At 44.9% G+C, this 22893-nt stretch overlaps 1 protein-coding gene across 1 annotated transcript in view; it reads left to right on the top strand.

Annotated features, from left to right (window-relative positions):
* Positions 1-22893, top strand: part of CAPN9 (calpain 9) — a gene marked incomplete at its 5' end in the record, with an annotated part of 376282 nt that overhangs the window by 54480 nt on the left and 298909 nt on the right. The window contains one exon of the mRNA XM_056566855.1: positions 19474-19592. Within this exon, the coding sequence (XP_056422830.1) occupies positions 19474-19592 (119 nt within the window). The remainder of the gene's footprint in view (positions 1-19473; positions 19593-22893) is intronic.

The raw sequence follows: 22893 nt of genomic DNA, 5'->3' as shown, positions 1-22893 counted from the left end.
TGTGAAAACCTAGCCTAAGTGCTCATTCACACAGACAGATCCGCAGCGTATTTTACGCAGCGCATGCATCGACAATGGACCCTACAGTGTGTCTCCATATGTGCCTGCTAGGAGCGGCAATCCGCTGCTACGAGTTGACACCCTGCAATGTGTTAGTCGCCGCGCGCATGTGCAGCATACTCGCACACATCGCGGCTGCTCTCGACCTAGCTCAGGGATCAGGGGGAGCGATCGCCATGTATGTGAGTACCCTGCGCATGCACGTGGTGACTCATTGCAGTGTGTCTGCTCCTAGCGGTCCATTGTGGGCGGATCCACAGCGTAAAATATGCTGCGGATCCGTTTGTTTGAATAAGCCCTAAAACAGATTTTTGCCTGCCCCTGGAAAAGCCCTTGACCACAATAATTCAGCTGCTATAGTGCTTTGGTATTGTACAAGCACTGCAATGATAGTTCTGTGGCTGGGCTCTGAACACAAACTAAGTGTCCCTTTTAGGCTAGAATTCCACTGAGGTTTTTGCCCTGCGTTATTTTTTTTGCTTAAAAATGCCAGAAAAACTGCCACTGTTTTTCCCTGCGTTTTGGCGTTTTTTTTTTTTTGTTTTTTTGGCGTTTTTTCTTGCATTTTTACCTTTGTGTGGAATTTTCCTTTTTTGGCCCCTTTGGCGTTTTTTGTACAAATTTAGTTGGGTACCAAAAAAAATAAAAAATAAAAAAGTGTGTGTGTGTGTGTGTGTGTGTGTGTGTGTTTAACTTTTTTTTCTCTTTTTTTTAATTTTTTTTATGTAGTACTACAACTCCCAGCATGGTACACACTGTTCAACGATGGGAGTAGTAGTACCTGTTTGACACCCGATGCGATCGTCCATAATATAGCAGAGATGTGGAGCTGCTCTATACAGCGCTTTAATCTCTGCACTATACTCCGGCCAGTGATGTGAATAGAAATTCACATCATTCATTCATATTTTTTACGCCCACAGTGGTGATTGGCCGGATGGTTGCAGCCAATCACAGCTCTGAGTGAGTGGCCGGCCGGAGTATAGTGCAGAGATGCGAGCGCTGTATACAGCCGCTCTGCATCTCTGCTATAGACAGGACGATCGCAGCGGATGTCAGTAGTGATACCCGCTGTGATCTGTTCTAACCTACAGGTACTACTACTCCCAACATGGAGCACACTCTGCTCAATGCTGGGAGCTGTAGTATTTGCATTAATAGACAGATTGCAGCGAGTGTAATTTCTGACACATGATGCGATCTGTCTATTAATGCAGGTACTACAGCTCCCAGCATGGAGCAGAGTGTTCTCCATGTTGGGAGTAGTAGTACTAGTAGTTAAGAACAGATCACAGCCACTGTGATCCTCCTGTATAATGTATAGATGCGGCTGGCGCTCTTCTGTGGTCCTCTGCACTGATTTATATATACACATATTCCTATTTCCCACAGAAAGCTGTGATTGGCTGGAACCATCTGGCCAATCACAGCTCTCTGCGGGAAATATGAATGGGAGTATATATATATGGTAGTGCAGGGGGACCATAGAAAAGCGTCCACCCGCATCTATACATTATACAGGAGATTGCAACGTACCCGGTGCGATCTATCAATTAGGACAGGTACTACTGCTCCCATCATGGAATAGTGTGTTCCATGCTGGGAGTAGTAATACTACCTAAAAAAAAAATTTGGAAAAAAAAAGTGAAACACACACACACACACACACACACACACACTGCATTTTTATTATTGTCGGCTACATTTTTGGCGCCCTACCCGCCCACATAAATTGATCCCTGTTTAAAAATGTATAAAAAATGTCATAATAAAAAAGATAAATTTCATTAAATACAATTTTTCCATCACTACTGTATCTTTTTTATTATTTTTTTAATGGCATCCTATGAAATTTTAATAAAGAGGGTACCTCCATCACTTTTTTGGATCGCTAAAGTGCAAAAAAGAATAAAAAATGCCTGAAAAAACGCCAAACTAGGTTTTGTTGGGCGTTTTGAAAAAACAGCCTCTGAGCCCAAAATTGCTGAAAAACGCCAAAAGGATTAAAAAAAGCACCAAACTGAAAAATGCCAAGTGGATCTGGCATTTTGCAGTTTACTATTGACTTGCAGATAACATCTGGATGCCGCATTATTTCGCTGAAAAAAACACTGTGCGGGAAAATTGGCGTTTTTTTTTACTGCATTTTTGCAAAAAAAAACCTCAGTGGAATTTCAGCCTTAAGCCTAGGTTTTCACAGAAAGTTTGACATTTTACTTTGGAATACTGCCACTGCAATTTTTGTGCCAAAGTCAGAAGTGGATCCATCAGAAAGTTATTCAAGTTCTATAATATTCCATTCCATTTGAATACACTTCTGGCTTTGGATTAAAAAGTCAGTTAAAAACAGAATAGAAAGACATACAAAGCCCATGTGGAAATCTAGCCTAATGATGTTCTTTTGACACTTACAAGACAAAGCAAGTGCAGAATACTAGCTTAATACAAATGCTAGTGATTTCTTTTGTATTGTCTAAGGACTGCCAAATGGTTCTGTCACTGGGTTTTGAACTACACTATTAAGTCTGACTGTCCCTTGGAGATCTTTTTCTTACCTTTACCTGACAAGACAAAGGCAGCCCACAAGCCCACACCACCATAGTGCAGCTTTCATAGTTCTGTGGTACTGTAAAATGAAATGCAACACTACTTCTCTGCCCTCTGATCACACACAATCCCCCAACAGGGATGTTCTCTTATGAGCTCTTCTACTATTAATTGCAGCTGCGGTTGCACGATAGTCTTTCTGGTGCTTCTGACCCACCCATATACTAACTCCCAATTGACTGTGAGCCGTATGCAAGCCATTATTGATTAACCTGAGGTCATGTGCTGTTGCTAGTTGCAAAGTATTCTGGGCTGATCTGTGTCCTTACTTCCTCCTGCTATGCTTGAACAGCTATGGATCAAAAGGTATAAATCTTTACAAAGACATACAGTATGAATGAAGTACACAGACATATAAAAAAATATGTTAAATGATAAACAAAGTTCCAAAGTTGAGCCACAGCACCAACAAAGAAAACTGGAAACCAGAGGTGACATGGAACAACCCGCCAGGATGGGGTCTAAACAGGGAAACACCCTAAATTTTTTTGGCTAATAACCAATAGGAAACAAAATTTTCCACATGTAAATACTAAGAGACTGCCCACCATCATGGCGCCAGAATGCGGATAAGCATGTCCTCCAAACGCCCTGTCACTTCCAAGAGGGGGGGAGGAGTGCAGCATTAGCATGTGATCAAGACTCCAAAGAGGCCTTAGCAGTATGCCGGCCAATAGATATACTCAATGGGGGAGGTTTATCAAAACCTGTCCAGAGGAAAAGCTGCTGAGTTGCCCATAGCAACCAATCAGGTCGCTTCTTTAATTTTGCAGAGGCCTTTTTAACCCCTTAAGGACCGGGATTTTTTCCGTTTTTGCACTTTCGTTTTTTGCTCCTTGCCTTTAAAAAATCATAACTCTTTCAATTTTGCACCTAAAAATCCATATGATTGCAAATTTTTTGCGCCACCAATTCTACTTTGTAATGACATCAGTCATTTTGCCCAAAAATCTACGGTGAAACGGAAAAAAAAATCATTGTCAGACAAAATGTTAAAAAAAACTGCCGTTTTGTAACTTTTGGGGGCTTCCATTTATACGTAGTACATTTTTCGGTAAATGAGTACCCTTATAAACACACAATTTATAAGGGTACTCATCAAGTACCAAAATAAGTGTCAATAAATGCATAACATCAAATACAATGTGAAAAAGAATCACTCATTAAAAAATGATCAAATACATCATACCAAAATAGTGAGAATATACAAATCAATCCATAGTTAATTCAAAAGTGTACATTAATACTGTGCTATGTGCACCAATACCTTAATAGGTGTCCGATTGTATAAATCAGACACCTGTGTGCAAATTAAAAACAAAGCAGTTGCTAGGGGAAGCTCACTCACCCGGACGAACTCTGGCTTGTAAACAAAGAAACTGCGCGTGCACGGCGAACCAAGTCGCCGAACATGGCGCAATACTAGATATAACTTCCTGTTGTTGTCTATGGGCGTGTTCAGGGCACGTCCGCTAGACAGCTTCCGCTTACATGGGCGTAATCAGAGCGCGTCCGTTAGCATGGCAACGCATCACTAGTCCTCAGCGCATGCGCAACGGACACCAACCCCCGAGACTTAGTCCTGACAGAAGGCATCCGCCGCGCAGGCGCAGAGGGTCCAGTATATCACACGTATGAACAGATATGGGAAATTAATAGCCTCAATAGAATAACAGAATCCATCACAGAAAACAACACAAAGGAGAAAATAACTGTTGTTTTGTGGGGAAATTAAAAAGAAAAACGCAATTTTGCTAATTTTGGAAGGTTTTGTTTTCACGCCGTACAATTTATGGAAAAAATTACATGTGTTCTTTATTCTGAGGGTCAATACGATTAAAATGATACCCATTATTATATACTTTTATATTATTGTTGCGCTTAAAAAAAAATCACAAACTTTTTAACCAAATTAGTACGTTTATAATCCCTTTATTTTGATGACCTCTAACTTTTTTATTTTTCCGTATAAGTGGCGGTATGGGGGCTCATTTTTTGCGCCATGATCTGTACTTTTTTTTGATACCACATTTGCATATATAAAAAACTTTTTTTTTATAAAATGTATTAAAAAAGTAGGAATTTTGGACTTTATTTTTTTTTCGTTCACGCCGTTCACCGTACGGGATCATTAACATTTTATTTTAATAGTTCGGACATTTACGCACGCGGCGATACCAAATATGTCTATAAAAAATGTTTTTTACGCTTTTTGGGGGTAAAATAGGAAAAAAATGACGTTTTACTTTTTTATTGGGGGAGGGGATTTTTCACTTTTTTTTAACTTTTACTTTTAAATTTTTTTTTACACTTGAATAGTCCCCATAGGGGACTATTCATAGCAATACCATGATTGCTAATACTGATCTGTTCTATGTATAGGACATAGAACAGATCAGTATTATCGGTCATCTCCTGCTCTGGTCTGCTCGATCACAGAACAGAGCAGGAGACGCCGGGAGCCGGACGGAGGAAGCAGCGCTGCGGGCCATCCGATCGTTCATTTAAATCGCGAACTGCCGCAGATGCCTGGATCTGTATTGATCCCGGCACCTGAGGGGTTAATGGCGGACGCCCGCGAGATCGCGGGCGTCGGCCAATGCCGGCGGGTCCCTGGCTGCAATCAGCAGCCGGGATCAGCCCGATGCCCGCGGTTATGCTTAGGACGTAAATGTATGTCCTGGTGCGTTAAGTACCACCTCACCAGGACGTACATTTACGTCCTGCGTCCTTAAGGGGTTAAGGTATTGGTGCACATAGCACAGTATTAATGTACACTTTTGAATTAACTATGGATTGATTTGTATATTCTCACTATTTTGGTATGATGTATTTGATTATTTTTTAATGAGTGATTCTTTTTCACATTGTATTTGATGTTATGCATTTCTTGACACTTATCTTGGTACTTGATGAGTACCCTTATAAATTGTGTGTTGTACACATTGTATACTGAGCTTGAAAAAGACCAGGGAGCTGGTTGAAACGTTGTTCTGGACACCCTCACTGTGATGGAATAAAACTTGTTTGGATTTTACTACTTAGTGTGCTGCGGATATCTCCAATTTCAATTTACGCCCCTAAGTAGATATGTCCAAATTGGACCCAAAGTAGCAAAATTTTGTGTGGCCACCATGATTTTCCAGCACTGCCTTAAAGGGGTACTTCAGGGCACTAAACCCATAGCCCATCATTTCCCCTCAACAACCTATTTATTTGTCTAAATATCATCCATTATATAGAGCAGTTTTCCCTCTTTCAGCTGTCACTTACATGTGGGGAGTGAGAGAAAGATGTCATAATCAGATTCTACAAAAAAGAAAGATTGCAGCAGCACTCAAACTATGGAGGTTCTTAGTCAGGGATGTGGAAATTCTACCGCCCGACGCCCAGGAAAAGTAGTTTTGGGAGCCGGGCAGGTGAATTGTTTATAGATTTAGCCCTGTATCGGGCTAGCAGGGACAGACGGACTTCCCCCTTATTTTTCTTTAATGCCGGTGTGAGGCGCAGGAACGGATGCAAGTCTGCACCTCACACCGGCGCTCAGAGTGTATGGAGGGGGCAGCGGGGGCCCCCAGCTGACCGCAGAGCCCTAGGTCGCACGTTCGCATTACATAATTGAGCCACGCCCCCTTATCTAATCCTCCCAGAGGATGGAGGACGCAGCTACACATAACACAAGAAGACAGGGGGAGAGAAAGGACTTATGCAGCTCGGCACACAGCTCCTCCCCTCCCCCGCACACAGCTCTATCCCTCCCCTTCCCCCTGCTCTTTCTTCACAGGACCTAATCCACCACGGGGAGGCTGCATGTTTGCACGAGGAAAACACAGAGCGGGGGAGGGGAGGGGAGAGGAGAGAACTTCCGGTGTGAGGGGAGATTTTCAAACCCTTGTAACCTCACACCTGCCGGGACTACAGCTCTGATGTCCACTCATGGCGGCTCAGGTGAGGAGGCAGAGAATGCAGGCGACAGGAAGGGTGGTTGTATATGTAGGGTGTGAGTGTATGTGTGATGTGTATGTAATGTATAATGTGTGTATGATGTCTCTGTGTGTGATGTGTATGTAATGTTTGATGTGTGTATAATGTCTGTCTGATGTGTATGTAATGTATGATGTGTGTATGATGTCTATGTGTGATGTGTATGTAATGTAAAATGTGTGTATGATGTCTATATGTGATGTGTATGTAATGTATAGTGTGTATAATGTCTGTGTGTGATGTGTATGTAATGTGTGATGTCTGTGTGTGATGTGCATTTAATGTGTCTGGTCTATGTGTGATGTGTATGTAATGTATTATGTGTGTATGATGTCTGTGTGTGATGTGAATGTAATGTGTGATGTCTGTGTGTGATATGTATGTAATGTGTAATGTATGATGTCTGTGTGTGATGTGTATGTAATGGATAATGTGTGTATGATGCCTGTCTATGTGTGATGTGTATGTAATGTATGATGTGTGTATGTCTGCCTGTGTGTGATGTGTATGTAATGTGTGATGTCTGTGTGATGTGTGTGTATGATGTCTGTGTGTGATGTGTATGTAATGGGTGATGTGTGTATGATGTCTGTCTGTGTGATGTGTATGTAATGGATAATGTGTGTATGATGTCTATGTGTGATGTGTGTATGTGATGTATGATGTGGGGTGGGCAGTGGTGTATGTATGATGTGTGTATAATGTCTGTGTGATTATGTAATGTATGATGTGTGTATGTCTGTCTGTGTGATGTGTGTATGTATGTATGTATGTATGATGTGTGTGTATATGTATAGTGTATGTGTGATGTGTATGTAATATATGATGTGGGGGGCAGTGGTGGGTGTATGTATGATGTGTGCATATGTATGGTGTATATGTATGGTGTGAGTGTATATGTGTATGATGTATCTGTGATGTGTGTATGTAATGTATGATGTGGGGGGGGGGGCACTGCCACCGCCAGTTGTGCCATCTAATTTTATTTATTTTTAGTGGTTTCTGGCCACCCACATTAAATTGCACCCGCAAACACGCCCGAACCAAAACTACAACTTCCAGCATGTTGCACCATAACCTAAACTGTAGAACTATAAAGTGTAACATGCTGGGAGTTGTAGTTTTGGTTCGGGTCAGCAGCAGAGCCATAGGCTGCATCAGGGCATGCTGGGTGTTATAGTTACTAACTGCAATTCCCAGTATTCCTTGACACATCCTTTAGCTCTGCAGCTGACACAAACCAAAACTACAACTCCCAGCATGTTACACAATAACCTTAACTGTCCTATACAGTGCAACATGCGGCAACACCCACACAACCATAGGCTGTATCAGGGCATGCTGGGAGTTGTAGTTATCTAGTAACTAAATGCAACTTCCAGCATTTTCTGACACAAAATGCACCACATAAACTGGGGAAGCAGAACCCCCCCCCCAGTAACACATAAGTCCCTATGAAGAAATAGTGATTAAAATATTTTAAAAAGTGCGTATATATGTGAATAAGCGACTTTCCTAATAAAAGTTTCCAATTTTCTTTAAATATAAAGAATGTACAAAAATAAACATAAGTGGTATCGCTACATGTGGAAATGTCCAGACTATTAAAATATAGTGTTAATTAAACCGTACGGTGAACGGTGTAAATGTAAAAAATAGTCCAGAATTGCTCATTTTTGGTCACTTCATATGATAAATTTTTTATGGTGATCAAAAAGCTACATCTAGACTTTTCTGGGCTTGTCTCAGGTGTAAGAGGAGCTACAGCTCTCCCGCCGCTAATATCCTGGCATGCTGCGATCACCATGGCCACTATTAAACCATTAGATCACCGCTGTCTAAGTTGACAGCAGTGTCTAAAGGATCTTATATCCATCCCTGGTTGTCTAGTGGGGGGGAGGGGATCGTACTATTTTGGTGGAAATTATTTCATCTACCAGGACAAGTGGATTTTCTTAAGGGACATGTAGATTGTGTTCCGCTTTAGTCCCTTGGACAAGTAGTTTTTTTTTTATTTCCACACCCCTGTTAGTGCACTTTTTGATCAAAACGTGTCCCCCATCCTCCACACGGAGGTGGCCTCATTTCGGATGGGACCCTAACATGCTAAATCAATTCACCTTCTGCTTGGCATATGGCCTCTCACTGGGTGACATGCAGAATCCACTCTAAAATGAAAAACCTCCTATGATGGGACCCTGACATGCTTGATTCACTCACCTTCTGTTGGGCATATGGCCTCTGACTGGGTGACATGCAGGATCCACTACCAATTTAAAACCTCCTGTGAACAGGGAGGGGTGCAGGGTTAGAGAGGGTGCCACTCCCCCTTGCTTGTAAAGCAAAAACACAAAAAAGAAAATTAGCCAGCACAACTACCTAATACACGGGTGCACGCCGCTGTGGTAAATACTGAGTATACAAGAAAGAAGAAAAAGAGAAAGAAAGGTTGCAGCAGCACTCTTGGTCAAAAAATGTAGGCTCTTAGCTCACTTTGTGATCAAAACGTTTCCCCAATTCACCACACGGAGGTGGCCTCATTTCAGATGGGACCCTAACATGCTAAATCAATTCACCTTCTGCTGAGCATATGGCCTCCGACTTGGTGACATGCAGGATCCACTATCAAATTAAAATTAAAAACCTCCTATGAGGTGGCCCCATTTTGGATGGGACCCTGACATACTTGATTCACTCACCTTCTGATGGGCATATTGTCACAATTCAGCTGGCTGGAGGTGGATCCTCTGTGCCAGAGAGCCAGAGAGGTATTGGCGTGGACCGTGTCGGTGGACCGGTTCTAAGTTGCTACTGGTATTCAGCAGAGCCCGCCGCAAAGCGGGATGGTCTTGCAGCGGCGGTAGCAACCAGGTCGTATCCACCGGCAACGGCTCAACCTCTCTGACTGCTGAGATAAGCGTGGTACAAGGGAGTAGACAAGAGCAAGGTCGGACGTAGCAGAAGGTCAGGGCAGGCAGCAAGGATCGTAGTCAGGGGCAACGGCAGGAGGTCTGGAACACAGGTTAGGAACACACAATGGAACGCTTTCACTGGCACAATGGCAACAAGATCCGGCGAGGGAGTGCAGGGGAAGTGAGGTATAAGTAGGGAGTGCACAGGTGATGATACTGATTAGGCCTGCTGCGCCAATCAGTGGCGCAGTGGCCCTTTAAATTGCAGAGACCCGGCGGGCGCGCTCGCCGGGACAACACAGATGGGGAACGGGTCAGGTACGGGAGCCAGGACGCGCATCGCGAGCGGGCGCATCCCGCGTCGCGAATCGCATCCCGGCTGGGAGTAATATCGCAGCGCACCCGGTCAGCAGGTCTGACCGGGGCGCTGTGAATGAGAGGACGCTGCGAGCGCTCCGGGGAGGAGCGGGGACCCGGAGCGCTCGGCGTAACAGCACCCCCCCCCCCCTTGGGTCTCCCCCTCTTCTTGGAGCCTGAGAACCTGAGGATAAGACTTTTGTCTAGGATGTTGTCCTCAGGTTCCCAAGATCTCTCCTCTGGGCCACAATTCTCCCAGTCAACCAAGAAGAATCTTTTACCTCTGACTGTCTTGGATGCTAGAATCTCCTTCACCGAGAAGATGTCAGACGAACCGGAAACAGGAGTGGGAGAAACAACTTTGGGAGAGAAGCGGTTAAGGATGAGTGGTTTAAGGAGAGAGACATGGAAGGCATTGGGAATACAGAGAGAAGGAGGAAGAAGGAGTTTGTAAGAGACAGGGTTGATCTGGCACAAGATTTTGAAAGGACCAAGATAGCGTGGTCCCAGTTTATAACTGGGGGCACAAAAGCGGACATACTTAGCGGAGAGCCATACCTTGTCTCCGGGAGCAAAAATGGGGGGAGTTCTTTTTTTATCAGCAAATGTTTTCATCCGGGATGAAGCCTGTAAAAGAGAATTTGGGGTTTCTTTCCATATGGTGGAAAGATCTCGAGTCACTTAATCAACAGCGGGCAAACCAGAGGGCATGGGAGTGGGGAGGGGAGGAAGAGGGTGACGGCCGTACACCACGAAAAATGGGGATTTAGCAGAAGATTCGGAGACTCTGAAGTTGTATGAGAATTCGGCCCATGGTAGAAGATCTGCCCAGTCATCCTGGCGGGAGGAAACAAAATGTCGTAAATAGTCACCCAGGACCTGATTAATTCTTTCTACTTGCCCATTGGATTGGGGATGATAAGAAGAAGAGAAGTTTAATTTGATCTTGAGCTGCCTACAGAGGGCCCTCCAGAATTTAGACACAAATTGGACGCCTCTATCCGAGACGATATGCGTGGGCAAACCGTGAAGGCGAAAAATGTGTATAAAAAATTGCTTTGCCAACTGAGGCGCTGAAGGAAGGCCTGGAAGAGGGATAAGATGTGCCATCTTGGAAAATCGATCAACGACCACCCAAACAACTGTGTTGCCACGGGATAAGGGCAAGTCAGTAATAAAGTCCATACCAATCTGTTACCAAGGTTGTTCAGGAACAGGCAGAGGATGAAGGAGACCAGCAGGCTTCTGGCGAGGAGTCTTATCCCGTGCACAGACAGTACAAGCCCGCACGAAATCAACAACATCAGTCTCCAGAGTAGGCCACCAATAAAATCGAGAGATGAGTTGAAAGGATTTTTTGATGCCCGCATGGCCTGCGAGGTGGGAGGAGTGTCCCCACTTGAGAATCCCGAGGCGCTGGCGTGGAGAAACGAAGGTCTTCCCTGGAGGAGTTTGTCTGATGGAAGCTGGAGAAGTGGAGATCAGACAGTCCGGAGGAATGATGTGTTGCGGAGAGGCTTCCACTTCAGAGGCATCTGAAGAACGAGAGAGAGCATCGGCCCTAATGTTCTTGTCAGCAGGGCAAAAATGGATTTCAAAGTTAAAACGGGCAAAGAACAACGACCACCTAGCCTGGCGAGGGTTCAGTCGTTGGGCAGACTGGAGATAAGAGAGATTCTTGTGATCAGTGTATATAATAACTGGATATTTGGATCCCTCCAGCAGGTGCCTCCATTCCTCAAGCGCCAATTTTATGGCCAGTAATTCTCGATCACCAATGGAGTAGTTTTTCTCCGCCGGAGAGAAGGTCCTAGAAAAAAAACCACAAGTAACAGCATGCCCGGAAGAATTTTTTTGTAGAAGAACTGCTCCAGCTCCCACTGAGGAGGCGTCTACCTCCAATAAGAAGGGTTTAGATGGGTCAGGTCTGGAGAGTACGGGAGCAGAAGAAAAGGGAGACTTGAGATGTTTAAATGCGTCTTCCGCTTGAGGAGACCAGGACTTAGGATTGGCATTTTTCTTGGTTAGAGCCACGATAGGAGCCACAATAGTGGAAAAGTGTGGAATAAATTGTCTGTAATAATTGGCGAACTTCAAAAAACGTTGGATAGCACGGAGTCCGGAGGGGCGTGGCCAATCTAATACGGCAGATAGTTTATCTGGGTCCATTTGTAGTCCCTGGCCAGAGACTAAGTATCCTAGGAAAGGAAGAGACTGACATTCCAAGAGACATTTTTTCATTTTGGCATAAAGTTGATTGTCCCGAAGTCTCTGAAGAACCATGCGGACATGCTGGCGGTGTTCTTCTAAGTTGGCAGAAAAAATCTGAATATCGTCCAGGTAAACCACAACACAGGTATATAGAAGATCACGAAAAATTTCATTAACAAAGTCTTGGAAGACGGCAGGGGCGTTGCACAGGCCAAAGGGCATGACCAGATACTCAAAGTGTCCATCTCTGGTGTTAAATACAGTCTTCCATTCGTCCCCCTCCCTGATGCGGATGAGATTATAAGCACCTCTTAAGTCCAGCTTGGTAAAAATGTGGGCGCCTCGTAGGCGGTCAAAGAGTTCCGAGATAAGAGGTAAGGGGTAGCGTTTTTTTACCACGATTTTATTAAGTCCGCTGTAATCAATGCAAGGGCGTAGGGAGCCATCTTTTTTGGAGACAAAAAAAAATCCAGCTCCGGCAGGAGAGGAGGACTTGAGGATAAACCCCTTTTTTAAGTTCTCCTGGATGGCTTGGGTTTCCGGAGCAGACAGAGGATAGATTCTGCCCCGGGGTGGAGTAGTACCCGGGAGGAGGTCAATAGGACAGTCATAAGGCCGGTGAGGAGGCAAAGTCTCTGCTTGTTTTTTGCAAAAAACATCAGCATAGTCCAGATAGGCCTTAGGAAGACCAGATACCGGGGGAACAACAGGGTCATGACTGTGAGTACTGGGAGCCGGTTTAAGTCCTTGTGGCAAGAAGTACCCCAGTTCTTGATTTCCCCTGTGGTCCAATCAAGGGTTGGGGAATGGCGTTGAAGCCACGGTAATCCAAGAAGAATTTCTGAAGTGCAGTTAGAGAGGACCAAAAATTCAATTTTTTCGTGATGGGGTCCGATGCACATTTGGAGAGGTTCCGTGCGGTAACGCACGGTACAGTCCAATCTTTCATTGTTAACAGAGTTGATGTAGAGGGGTCTGGCGAGACTGGTCACCGGGATGTTGAACCTGTTGATGAGAGAGGCCAAAATAAAATTTCCTGCAGATCCTGAATCCAAGAAGGCCATAGCAGAGAAGGAGAAGGTAGAAGAAGACATCCGCACAGGCACAGTAAGGCGTGGAGAAGCAGAGTTCACATCAAGAGCTGTCTCGCCTTTGTGCGGAGTCAGCGTGCGTCTTTCCTGGCGAGGAGGACGGATAGGACAATCCTTCAAGAAATGTTCGGTACCGGCACAGTACAGGCAAAGGTTCTCCATGCGGCGTCGTGTCCTCTCTTGAGGTGTCAAGCGAGACCGGTCAACTTGCATAGCCTCCACGGCGGGAGGCACAGGAACGGATTGCAGAGGACCAGAGGAGAGAGGAGCCGGGGAAAGAAACTGCCTCGTGCGAACAAAGTCCATATCCTGGCGGAGCTCCTGACGCCTTTCGGAAAAACGCATGTCAATGCGGGTGGCAAGATTAATAAGTTCATGCAGGTTAGCAGGAATTTCTCGTGCGGCCAGCACATCTTTAATGTTACTGGATAGTCCTTTTTTTAAGGTCGCGCAGAGGGCCTCGTTATTCCAGGATAATTCGGAGGCTAGAGTACGGAATTGGATGGCGTACTCGCCAACAGAAGAATTACCATGGACCAGGTTCAGCAGGGCAGTCTCGGCAGAAGAGGCTCGGGCAGGTTCCTCAAAGACACTTCGAATCTCCGTGAAGGAGTGTACAGAGGCAGTGACAGGGTCATTGCGGTCCCAGAGAGGTGTGGCCCATGACAAGGCTTTCCCAGACAGAAGGCTGACTACGAAAGCCACCTTTGACCTTTCAGTTGGAAACTGGTCCGACATCATCTCCAAATGCAGGGAACATTGCGAAAGAAAACCACGGCAAAACTTAGAGTCCCCATCAAATTTATCCGGCAAGGATAATCGGAGGCTGGAAGCGGAGGAGGTGCAGGAGCTGGCGGAGGAGATGATTGCTGAAGCTGTGGTAGTAGCTGCTGTAGCATCACGGTCAGTTGAGACAGCTGGTGGCCTTGTTGCGCTATCTGTTGTGACTGCTGGGCGACCACCGTGGTGAGGTCGGCGACAACTGGCAGCGGGACCTCAGCGGGATCCATGGCCGAATCTACTGTCACGATTCAGCTGGCTGGAGGTGGATCCTCTGTGCCAGAGAGGGATTGGCGTGGACCGTGTCGGTGGACCGGTTCTAAGTTGCTACTGGTATTCACCAGAGCCCGCCGCAAAGCGGGATGGTCTTGCAGTGGCGGTAGCAACCAGGTCGTATCCACCGGCAACGGCTCAACCTCTCTGACTGCTGAAGATAAGCGCGGTACAAGGGAGTAGACAAGAGCAAGGTCGGACGTAGCAGAAGGTCAGGGCAGGCAGCAAGGATCGTAGTCAGGGGCAACGGCAGGAGGTCTGGAACACAGGCTAGGAACACACAAGGAAACGCTTTCACTGGCACAATGGCAACAAGATCCGGCGAGGGAGTGCAGGGGAAGTGAGGTATAAGTAGGGAGTGCACAGATGATGATACTGATTAGGCCTGCTGCGCCAATCAGTGGCGCAGTGGCCCTTTAAATTGCAGAGACCCGGCGCGCGCGCGCCCTAAGGAGCGGGGCCGCGCGCGCCGGGGCAACACAGACGGGGAACGGGTCAGGTACGGGAGCCGGGACGCGCATCGCGAGCGGGCGCATCCCACGTTGCAAATCACATCCCGGCTGGGAGTAATATCGCAGCGCACCCGGTCAGCAGGGGACCCGGAGCGCTCGGCGTAACACATATGGCCTCTGACTGGGTGACATGCAGGATCCACTACCAATTTAAAACCTCCTGTGAATTGGGAGTGGTGCAGGGCTAGAGAGGTTGCCACTCCCCCATTGCTTGTAAAGCAAAAACACAAAAAAAGAAAAATAGCCAGCACAACTACCTAATACACGGGTGCACTCTGCTGTGGCAAATACTGAGCATACAAAAAAGAAAGGTTGCAGCAGCACTCTTGGTCACAAAATGGAGGCTCTTAGCCCATAGTCAGATTCTCATTGTCTCTGTGCAAAACCCTCATTAGGAGTAGCCCCCACCCTCCTGGAAGATAAAGATCATGTGGTTTCTGTCTTGTCTAGGGATCTGGCCTTAGTGTCTGGTTCAAACTCCCTCCCCTTCCTCTCCGTGTGAGAACTTGTCTGAAGAGAAACAGCACAGTGTAGACCTAATCACTGACTGCTACCATTTAGAGCATTGCATGATTTATTGCTGATGGAAGGAATAATACGAAAGAAAAGGATTGTAAAGTGTGTGCTGCTCACTGTGTGTTTACAACAACACAAAGCATGCAGGCAGATAGTAATAGCCATGCAGATAGTAATAGCGATTATCCGGCAGCTATTGCACAGAGCTGCACTGACTGCTGGGAGTTGTAGTCTGTGCTGCAAACAAGGTAAAATAATAATACAAGGCAAATACACTAGGATAACTACAGGGAACACAGAACAGGTATTGTGGTGGCTTTGGGCATTTTTTTTTTTCATTTCTTCCCTAGAGCACCATTTTCAGCCTCTTAGTTAAGGAGTTCATCAGAGCTTCACAGGCTGCCACTGTAGTCCTCTTCCACTTCTCCATCACAGAGATGGTGGATGTTAAAGACCTTACGCTCTCCTACCTTCCTTTTGAGAATGCCCCACAGACATTTAATAGGGTTTAGGTGTGGAGACATGCTTGGCCAGTTCATGACCTTTATCATCATCTCTGTAGGCAATTGGTCATCTTGGAGGGGTGTTTTGGGTCGTTATCATTTTGGAATACTGTCCTGTGGTCTGAAGGAGGGGGATCAAGCACTGCTTCAGTATATCACAGTACATGTTGGCATTCATGTTTCCCTCAATAAACTGTAACTCCTCAGTGCCAGCAGCACATATGAAGGTAATAAGTATGTCTTGCCATAAAGGTAATTATTCACATGTAGTAAAATGTGTTTCCTATTGGTTGTAAGCCATATAAATATTGGAGGTTTCCCTTTTAAGACCAAACACCCTGGAAGAAGAAGCCCTTGTGGGCAACACATTGGGTCAATTACCACAGCAAGGGGAGCAAGGGGAGGACAGTTTTACACAGTTTAAAGGATTACTCCGGAATATAAAAAGTGTCCCCCATACTGCCGGCAGTAAAAAATATTAAGATGTACATACCTTCCGGTCTCCGCCACGATCCTCTTCCTGGTTGCCGGAGGTCAGAGAATCATACTGTGCTCAGCCAATCACCAGCCGCAGCGAAGTCCAACTCGTCTGGCGATAGGCTGAGCGGCAGTGTGAGAACGCTTCAGGACACAAAATTCTTCACTACTCCGGCACCTGCTGCCCGGGCCGAAAACTTCACACTGCCGCTCAGCCTATCGCCGGCCGAGTCGGGACTTCACTGCGGCTGGGGATAAGATGCCTGATAGCGGGAGTCCAGCCGCTGGGGACCCCCGTGATCTTGCACATGGCACCCCCGTTTATAATCAGTCCCCGGAGCGTGTTCGACCACAGGGCCGACGGTGTGTGGCGTCACTCCTCCGCCCCGTGTGATGTCACGCTCCGCCCCTCAATGCAAGCCTATGGGAGGTGGCGTGACAGCTATCACGCCCTCTCCCATAGGCTTGCATTGAGGGGCGGAGCGTGACATCACACGGGGTGGAGGCGTGACGTCACACGCCGTCGGCCCTGACGTCGCCGGTAATCAGACCTGGAGCAAACACGCTCCGGGGACTGATTATAAACGGGCTGCCGTGTGCAAGATCACAGGGGTCCCCAGCAGCTGGACTCCCGCAATCAGGCATCTTATCCCCTATCCTTTGGATAGGGGATAAGATGCCCAGTAAGCTTTTGTCAAGGCTCATAGGAAAAAAAAAAAACAGAACAAGTACTGGACAGATCAAAGCTGTTCTGTAGCAGACCTGTATACTAGCAATATCTATGCAAAGCGCCCCAAACACAGCATATTGCCTTTACCCAATTATACAGGGATAAATTGCGTAATCAGTATACCTACAGGTTGAAACAGAACAGCAGACTAAAAAGTGTGTGCAATTAAAACGCAGCCACTGTACATTTTTTATTTTACTGGTTCCATGAAACACACATTATATCTTCCTAGTTAAATAGCAGCGTAAAAGTAAAGTAGAAAAGGCATACCTGTTACATGGATCTGCCCTGTTAACACATTTTTCATGAATATTATTGTTTTTCTCAAATATGTATTATATGTTTCTAGTTATTGAACAGTAGCAAAGTAAAAAGGGCGTGCTTGTGACACAGATCTGCCCTTTAAACTGTTTTTGTGAATATTATTGTTTTCATCAAACACCTATTACATCTTCCTAAAGTGGGATAAATAGCAGCTGCATGTCATGAAAATTATTGGTTTCATTAAACAAAATCTTAAACATTAGCAAAACAATAATTTCTGTTAAAGGAATTGTTTGTCCTAGATGTTCAGTTTTCTCATCTCTTTCTTTGCTCACCCCCCCCCCCTCCCCACTGATTCTTTTAAATCAACTGGTACCAGAAAGTTAAACAAATTTGCAAATTACTTCTATTAAAAAATACCAATCCTTCCAGAACATATGAGCTGCAGTATAATACACAGGAAGTTCTTTTTTTTTTGAATTTCCTTTGTGCCTGACCACAAGTGCTCTTTACTCTTTACCTCGTCCCCGTCCCCATCAGGAACTGTCCATAGCAAAATAGGTTTGCCATGGGGATTTGCTCCTGCTCTGGACAGTTCCTGGCATGGACAGAGGTGTCAGCAAAGCACTTGTGGTCATGCAGAAAGGAAATTCAAAAAGAAAAGAACTTCCTGTGTATTATAAAGCAGCTGATAAGTACTGGAATTTTTTTTATAGAAGTAATTTACACATCTGTTTAACTTTCTGGCACGGGTTGATTTAAAAGAAAATTAAGGCTTAGTCCTTAAGGGGTTAAAAAATGTCAAACTTTCGTCAGGTTCTTCTCTATTTTGACACAGCATCATTAATCCTATTGCTACTTACAAAAAGGGCTTTGGCCAATACAAAGTAGCCAATATGAAGGGAACATTTTCCAAACTTCTAAGTGAAACTGGGTTCTTTGAGTTTGATTTCCTTAACATTACTTATCTTTAGAGATGAGCAAATTTTTGATTCTTGATTGTTTCTGCCGATTCGCCGAATATTCCCCAAAAATTTGTTTAGGTCCGAATTTATTTGCGGCAAATGGTTATTAAAATTGCTATTTCTGGCCTACAGAGAGCATCAACAGGGGTGTAGAACACTTTGCCTTACTGTAACACGCATAGGGTGTGTGCTGGGTTAGTGAAATAATACTGTTATTCAATATGACATGCAGATTAAAGGCAGATTAAAGTCGCAGAACAGCACAATGACAGAGCCTGGAGGTGGCAGCAGTATGAGGAGACCATATAGTGGCTGAATGACACAGCCTGGAGGTGGCGGCAGCATGAGGAGACAATATAGTAGCTGAATGACACATCATGAAGGTGGCAGCAGCATGAGACCATATAGTGGCTGAATGACACAGTGTGGAGGTGGCGGCAGCATGAGGAGACAATTTAGTGGCTGACTGACACAGCCTGGAGTTGGCGGCAGTGTGAGGAGACCATATAGTGGATGAATGACACAGCCTGGAGTTGGCGGCATCATGAGGAGACCATATAGTGGCTGAATGACACAGCCTGGAGTTGGCGGCATCATTAGGAGACCATATAGTGGCTGAATCACATAGTGTGGAAGTGGCGGCAGCATCAGGAGACCATTTAGTGGCTGAATGACACAACTTGGAGTTGGCGGCAGCATGAGGTGACCATATAGTGGTGAATGACAGCGTGGAGGTGGTGGAAGCATGAGGAGACCATATAGTGGCTGAATGACACAGCATGGAGGTGGCGGCAGTACAAAGAGACCATATAGTGGTGAATGACAGCGTGGAGGTGGCGGCAGCATGAGTAGACCATATAGTGGTTGAATGACACAGCCTGGAGTTGGCGGCAGCAGGAGGAGACCATATAGTGGCTGAATGACACAGCCTGGAGTTGGCGGCAGCATGAGGAGACCATATAGTGGCTGGAATTTTTCCTGAAAGATTCAAATCTCTCATCCCTACTTATCTTCATGCAAAATAAAACATTTTCCTTATTAATAAATTAGCAAAAAATTCTAAAATTTGTTTTAGGGTATTGAGTGCAGGATGATGGGGACATTTGTTAAAATTTTATTTTAAGGCCGCAACATAACAACGTGTGAAAAAGTTAAATGGTGTGAAAACTTTCTGTATTGTATCTGTAATAGCAAAATAAAACCTAATATTTAAACTCTGTTTTGTTTGTAGGTGACTGCTGGCTTTTGGCTGCCATTGCTTCTCTAACTCTCAATGAAAAGGTACTGCATAGGGTGGTTCCACCTGATCAATCTTTTGGCACTGGGTACGCTGGTATATTTCATTTTCAGGTAAAACATTATGTTGTTGTTATACAAAATGTTTTATTTTATAAACTGTGCTGGTGATATAACATATGCATTTATGTATACATTTCCTAAATAATTTCATATGTATATTGTTAAAGCATATGAAATAATTTTATAGTTCTCACCTGCAGAAAAAAAACTGTTGGCACTGTACTTATTTTAAAGGAGTTTTGTAGTGAAACATAAACTTACCGTATCTCCTATCCAAAGGATAGGGGATCATTTATAGATCACAGAGAGTCTGACCTCTCGGAGCCACGCGATCTTCTGAATGGGGCCCCGGCAGTCTGCTAGAAGAGAGAAACATGGAGGGGGCATGTCAGCCACGGCTTCTGCGGAGTCTGAACAGCCACTTTTGGCAGACTGCCGGGCTCCCATTCAGGAGATCACGGGGGGGGGGGGGGGGGGGGGGGGGGTGTCAGACCCCTCGTGATCTAAAACTTAGGGGATAAGTTATGTTTCACTGCACTACTCCTATGAGTGTGGGTAACATCAGGAAGAAGATATTGGCTGTGCTCATACAAATAATATATACACACTCAAATCTCAGAGAGAGACAGAGTGAAAAAAGAATAATAGTACACCCACTGCAGCTTCTGAAATAATTTCTTTATTGGTGTGAACAGATAAAAGCAAGCATGGTGAGTATGATGAGCTCCCTCCACATCACATTGTTGTCTTGAGATATGTTCACGCTGCAGAATTTCTAAGTGGAATCCGGCAGAAATTCTGTTGCAGAACTGCCGAGTCCTATTGTAATCAATGCCATTGTTTTATGCTGCACCATGCACACAACAGAATTTCTGTGGTGGAAACTCTACAGAAAATATTGACATGTTAATTTTTACTGCCAAATCTGCTCGGAAATGTCTTGCTGTCTATGGAGATGGTCCACTTCCGAGCAGTCCTAGCGCCCGCACGTTAAAGTGTTACTGTCATTTAACCCCTTCAGGACCAGGCAAATTTTTTTTTTTTTTTTTTTTGCACTTTAGTGTTTTCTTTTTTGCCTTTTAATATCCATAACTCTTTCAGTTATTAATTCACACACCCATATCAGGACTTGCTTTTTTTGTGAAACCAATTTTACTTTTACTTTACTTTGTAATGACGCTTCATTTCTCCATAACATATACTTCAAAACTATATATATGACTACATCTCTGATGGATACAGTCAAGAGAATACACAATGATATCAGTGACTACAGCTCTGATCGATACAGCCAGGAGAATTGATAGCAGATCATCATCCTCTATATGAGATCACCACCGCTCATCAGGGTCCAGGGACTGGGTCGGAGGCAGCGGTGACTATGTGGGCCATCACTCCTTGCCCCCACTTGGCGCCGGTGTGGTTTTTCCAGGACGCAAGGATTATTATTACACCAACAGTTGCAGACTAGGAGCTCGCAACAGCATCTGCAGCTGGCCGATCTCATGGGTCTTGGGGGCAGGTGTAATGGCCCAGAGGGAGGCTCCTGCACGGCATCTGATGTGCCTTGACACGGCACGTCACACCATGCCAGAGGCCACCGCTGTTTTAAAGTAGCAGTGGCAATAATTATAAAAAATAAAAATAAAATAAAAAGCTCTGGTCTCAGACCTGGGGCTATTGGCCTGACACCTGAGGCTATAGCTCCGTTAGCCCCCCTAGCAATGCCCCTGGTCCTGGCGATATCCTGCTCAGCGCAACACACTGCAGGAGATCGCCAGCGGGACCTGATGGTCAATCACAGCCAGGGTTGCACCGGTGTCTGCAGCATTACCCCATAGATACCTTGATCAGTCCGGATCACGCCATCTATGGATTTGACAGTGGGAGAGGGCTCCCCCTTTTCACCAACGGCAGTGCCATGATACGATCGCAGAATCCCATTTGTTGCCATGGCAGCAAGAGAACAGCTAATGGCCTCCTATCTGCCTAGTACGGCAGCCTGTGAGGTCCAGCCATAGGCTGGATCGTACAGGCTGTATGTCAGTGTCACTGTCCCAGCGGCCATCATTGGCCAGGAACCGCGGATAATACCGGGCATCGGCGATCGCAGTGATGCCTGGTATTAACCCTTCAGATGCGGTGATAAAAGTTGTTCATGGCATCTGATGTGAAAGTGAAACCCTCCCGGTAGCTCAGTGGTGCTGTTCGGGACCACCATGGTAAAATTGCAGTGTCCCGAACAGCTTGCAGGACACGAGGAGGATGCCTACCTGTCTCCTCGCTGTCCTATCACCAAATGACTGCTCTGTGCCTGAGATCTAGGCAGAAGCAGTAGAGCGGCGATAACACTGATCAATGCCATGCTATGGCAGTAATCAGGGTACGAAATCAGTGTGTGCAATGTTATAGTCCCCTATGGGGGCTATAACATTACAACAACTAAAAAATATGAAAACAAAGTGTGAATAAATGTGATTGAACCCCTTCCCTAATAAAAGTCTGAATCACCCCCTTTTACCATTAAAAGAAAAAAAAACGATGTAAATTAAAATAAATATAAACATATGTGGTATCGCCGCCTGCGTAAATGTCCTAACTATAAAAAGATATCATTAATTAAACCGCATGGTCAATGTCATATACGTAAAAAAATTCAAAAGTCCAAAATAGTGTATTTTGGGTTACTTTTTATACCATAAAAAAATGAATAAAAATCAATCAAAACATCTGATAAAAACAATATGGTACCGATAAAAACTTCAGATCACGGCACAAAAAATGAGCAAAATGGCATGTTTTTTCCAGTTTGTCGCACAATGATTTTTTTGTTTGGTTTTGCTATAGATTTTTGGGTAACATAACTGATGTTTAAAATGTAAGGAGGAAAAAACTAAAATGTAAAAACTGAAAAATGCTTAAAGGGGTTAATAAAGTGTAAAACTATAAAATATACTATAAAATGTAGGTATCGCCACGTTCGGTATGACTTGAACAATAAAAACAATAATGTTATTTATAGTACCTACAAGCCTAGCGGCTAATCCAAAACTCAATTATATAAGTACAAAAATTAGCCCAGAAAAAATTATTTTATGTAACCAACATCTCTTTATTAATCACAATCAATAACAATAGGTAGAAAAAACCCATAAAAAATACCCACCCTTAAAAATGCCCCCACACACACACACAAAGGCAGGATGTGGGGAACTCAATATATAGATACAATAGAAATGTACAGTATCCCTATCAGCATGCCATCATATAATAATTAGATCAAGTACTGTACCTGTCAGTAGCATGCTGAACACGTCCCCACGCTCCTACTACCTCGACACGTGTTTCGGGC

The sequence above is a fragment of the Hyla sarda genome, chromosome 3, assembly GCF_029499605.1.
Source record: "Hyla sarda isolate aHylSar1 chromosome 3, aHylSar1.hap1, whole genome shotgun sequence".
In the NCBI taxonomy this organism is placed as follows: domain Eukaryota; kingdom Metazoa; phylum Chordata; class Amphibia; order Anura; family Hylidae; genus Hyla; species Hyla sarda.
This window is presented reverse-complemented; position numbering and strand designations above follow the sequence as displayed.